This window comes from Antrostomus carolinensis, unplaced genomic scaffold, assembly GCF_000700745.2.
Source record: "Antrostomus carolinensis isolate BGI_N321 unplaced genomic scaffold, ASM70074v2 scaffold26266, whole genome shotgun sequence".
In the NCBI taxonomy this organism is placed as follows: Eukaryota; Metazoa; Chordata; class Aves; order Caprimulgiformes; family Caprimulgidae; genus Antrostomus; species Antrostomus carolinensis.
In genome coordinates, this window is record NW_010324482.1 from 4,994 (window position 1) to 8,881 (window position 3,888).

Here is a 3,888-nt window from a genome sequence, read left to right on the forward strand (position 1 = left end):
TTCAAGGCCAGGCTGGATGAGGCTTTGAGCAACCTGATCTAGTGGAAGGTGTCCCTGCTGATGGCAGGGGGGCTGGGACTGGGTGAGGTTTAAGGTCCCTTCCAACCCAAACCACTCTGGGATTCTATGGGAGAAATTTTCCAGCTTCTCCATCTCCCATAACTGTGACAACATCTGGATGAGCCCAGTGAAATCCATGTGGAGTCCTGCTGGGACTCCTGCAACCCCCCAGTAAAAGTAGACAAAGCACAGCTCACCCTTTCCAGATTGAGGATGGTGGCCATCTGGGAAAGACGGGCAAACTTGTCACGGATAGTCCAGGTGGTGACCGTGGTGAGATAGGCTATGAGAGACCTCAGCTCCTTGTCAAACTGCAGACCACCGAGCTGTGGGGACCCAGGAAGCTCTGTTAACCCCTCCAGGCAGGGACAGGGGTTGGGCCAAACACATGGTGTGGTGGTTTTAACCTGGCCAGTAGCCAAACACCACGCAGCCACTTGCTCACCCCACCCAGAAAATGGGGGAGAGAATTAGAAGGGTAAAAGTGAGAGAACTTGTGAGATAAAAACAATTTAATAATTGAAATAAAATATAAATAATAATGATAATAACAGTAATAATGGAATATAGGAATGAGTGATGCACAGTGCAATTGCTCACCACCTGCCAACCGATGCCCAGCCTGTTCCTAGCTAGTGATCCCAGAGCAGAGACAGTCCCAAAACCCCAATCCCAGAAAAGCAAGAGAGCTTTCCAGCCACCCCTCATTTATATACTGAACGTGACATTACATGATATGGAATATCCCACTGGCACATCCAAATTTCAGTTTGGATCTGTTAATCTTACGCTGGTCCCTCCAACTTCTGCACTCACAGACAAGCAAAACATGGGAAGTTGGAGAGTCCTTGATTTCTTAGCAACAGCTGAACCCAGCAGCATGTTATTGACATTCTTCTCATAGCAAATCCCACGCTGAATCCAAAACACAGCGCTGTCCTAGCTACTGAGAAGAAAATGAGCTCCATGCCAGCCAAAACCAGGACACACAATTAACAGATGTTACAGGGCAGGCAGGGGAGGTCTCTGAGCAGGAAGGTTCTATTATTTTCTATTTATTATTATTTCTATTTCTATTATTTTCTATTTATTAAGGTTAAACTTGGCTTATGTTTAGACCTAAGCCAGCCCCCTTATTGATGGAAGCTCTTCCCAGTCCCATCACAAAATGTACTTTCTCCCTGTGTGGTCCCCCAGAGCTGGCCACCAGCAGTGGCAGAGCTTCTTTGAGGGTGACATTTGCCTCTGCCCTGCCCCATCCCTTGTAGGGTAACGAGGGTGTTGTGGTGGAGAGTTTGCAGGGGTAGAAGACAGTGTGTTGCTTACCCTGCTGAAGGTGGATTTGAGCAGCACTTTCTCCAGTTCGATGGCTATGAGACTGGTCATGAGACCAGTGAGGGTATCGTAAATCACTGGAGACAGCCCAGCCTGGAAGCAGAAACCCGGGTCAGTCTTGTGGCCCTGTGCTCAGTGGTTCCTGACAAAACCCAAGCCTATGAGAGCTTTCAGTTAAAGACTTGCATGCTGAGTGAGTGGAAAGCACCAGCAAAAGCGATGCAGGTAGGTAGGGCCTGCAAGCAGGCTTTGAAAATTGCAGGAGAAGGGGGTGATTGATCTCCAAGAGCCATGTGAGGCACTGGAGGACATCTCTGCCGTTCCCCTGAGCAGGGGAATAGTCAGGAGATGCCATGTGGAGGTCTGGCAGGCTGCCACACCCCTCTCTCTCTCTCTCTCTCACCTTGAACTCTGTCATCTGCTGTTCCAGATTGACGATGAACTGCTGGACCCAGGGATCGTTAGCTTCATAGTCACTGAACTCTTCCTGACATTGAAATACAAAAAGGGATGTTTATCTGTGAACAGCAGCAAACGGCCCAGAGGAGAGGCAGGGAAGTCCCTCCTGGAGCAGCACTGCACTCATTCCCTTTCCTCAAGCTCCTCTCCAGCCAAATGTCCCTTTCCAGGCTGGGTTGCAGAGCACGTTCTGGGTATTTTACTGTTGCTCTGTGCCAAGGAAACAGCGGAGAACCGAGGGGAATGAGACAGCAGCTGCTGGGACTGTGCTGCTGAGCAGAGGAAGGAGCGTGCGGAAGCGTGGCTGGAAGTGGAGAACGCTGCACCTTACCTCCTCGATGTTGTGGGAGACGGAGAGGAACAGGTTGATCCAGGGCTTCACCTGGGGTTTGATGGCTGTGCTGTTCAGCTCGCTGAGACCTTCCTGAGGGGGAGAGGAGAGTGACTGAGCAGAGCTAACGCCCAACAACATGCAGCCTTTACAGCCAGGCTGTCTTGATGCTGCCTCACACCCTCACTGCAAGCTGGGGAAACCGACCCACAGACTTGCACAAGAAACTGAACCCAGAAGTCCCAGATCCCACACTCTTCTGGTGCTGGAGGGCTCTGAAGACACCACAACGACAAGAAAAGACAAGACTTTGGCCCAGAAACTGCTGTTGTGCTGACTTGCAGCCTGGTCTGAAGGTCTTGTGCTTTCCCAGCTCTGCCCACGCAGCTACAGAGGTTTCCTGGCAGGAGAGAGGCGTCTGGTTCACATCCCACCAGGCAAACCCCAGCCGTTCCACTCAGCACTAGCCAGGAGGACACTGTGATTGGACTCAGCAGATGCCTCCCACCTCCAGTGCAGCTTAGCTCAGCAGGAGAAGCTAAAAGGAGGATAAAAGCTGTAACCACAGCTAGTTCCTTGAATTAATCATGACCCCAGCACACACCATCTACCCCGAGCAGCAGGTTGTCAGCAAAGGCTCTTCTGTCCGTTTCGATGCTAGAGAGCTCTCTGAAAGCCCTTTCCTGCCAACCACCCCTCTTTGGCTCAGCAAGATGTCAAGAAAGCTCACCCAGCATGAAACTGTTCAGGTACTGATACTGCCTGGCATTTGATGAAAGTTTTTATCTAAAATAGGCATTTCTGAGCAAGCCCTGCTGGCAATTGCCCTTTTCCAAGGCAAATGTGATGTGCATGTGACTTGGGCAGCGTAGGAGCCTGCTGCTCAGCCTCTCGATTGCTTTGCAGCCAGTTTTAATTCTGCTCTAGTACTAGACTGGAATTTTACTCCTCAGTGATGAGCTCTTTGGTTTTGATGCTGACCCCAAGCCTCAAGAGGGTTTGCTAAAGGCATCTGGCTGTGGTGAACTGCAAAGCCAAATAAAAATCGGTCTGGCCCCTCGCTAAAGTACAAAACTGATGGCAAACCTGGTTAAAAATATTCTCTTTTTCTTGTTTTCTTTCCACAGGAGGTGTCAGGTCTTCCTGCTCCCCTCCCTGCCAGGAATCACTGTGAAATTTTAGGGAGACAGGCCCCAGCATGCCACACAAGACAGTAGCTTTAGCCAGAGAGCCTTCTGCCTCATGCCAGGGAGTATTTCCACTGGGGAAAAGAGGAGAAACCTGAAAGAAGAGCAGCTCTTCTCTACCAATAGCTCATCTTCAGCATTACCTAGTGAGGCTCTGGACAACCTGACAACCTGTGCAGTGAGGGAGAATGGAGGAGATGGAAATGCTATTAATATTTCTTCTCCTGAAGATGCTGAACTAACTATGACTGTGTGCTGCGTGAGGACAAACGGAGCAACATCCCTTCTGGCTCTGCAGCTGCTTCCCGTGCTTTTTATGCAGCTGCCAGCTGGTGTGGCTGTGCAAACGGGCTGGATCTGTTTCCATGCTTCAAAGTTGACTGATTTACTCCCTCCTGCATCCTTACCCAGCACTCCTGGAGTTAGATGTGATCCAGGCCTTGGGCTGAAATGATTCCTGCCTGAGCTTTCTCTGAAGACACTGGCTAACCCAAGTTGGAGGGGCGACATAACTCC

At 50.3% G+C, this 3,888-nt stretch overlaps 1 protein-coding gene across 1 annotated transcript in view; it reads right to left on the reverse strand.

Annotated features, from left to right (window-relative positions):
* Nucleotides 1–3,888, reverse strand: part of COG4 (component of oligomeric golgi complex 4) — a 15,174-nt gene that overhangs the window by 606 nt on the left and 10,680 nt on the right. The window contains exons 14-17 of the mRNA XM_010170969.2: nucleotides 2,186–2,299; nucleotides 1,799–1,882; nucleotides 1,387–1,488; nucleotides 258–386 (exon numbers count right to left, since the gene is read on the reverse strand). Coding sequence (XP_010169271.1) covers nucleotides 258–386; nucleotides 1,387–1,488; nucleotides 1,799–1,882; nucleotides 2,186–2,299 — 429 coding nt within the window. The remainder of the gene's footprint in view (nucleotides 1–257; nucleotides 387–1,386; nucleotides 1,489–1,798; nucleotides 1,883–2,185; nucleotides 2,300–3,888) is intronic.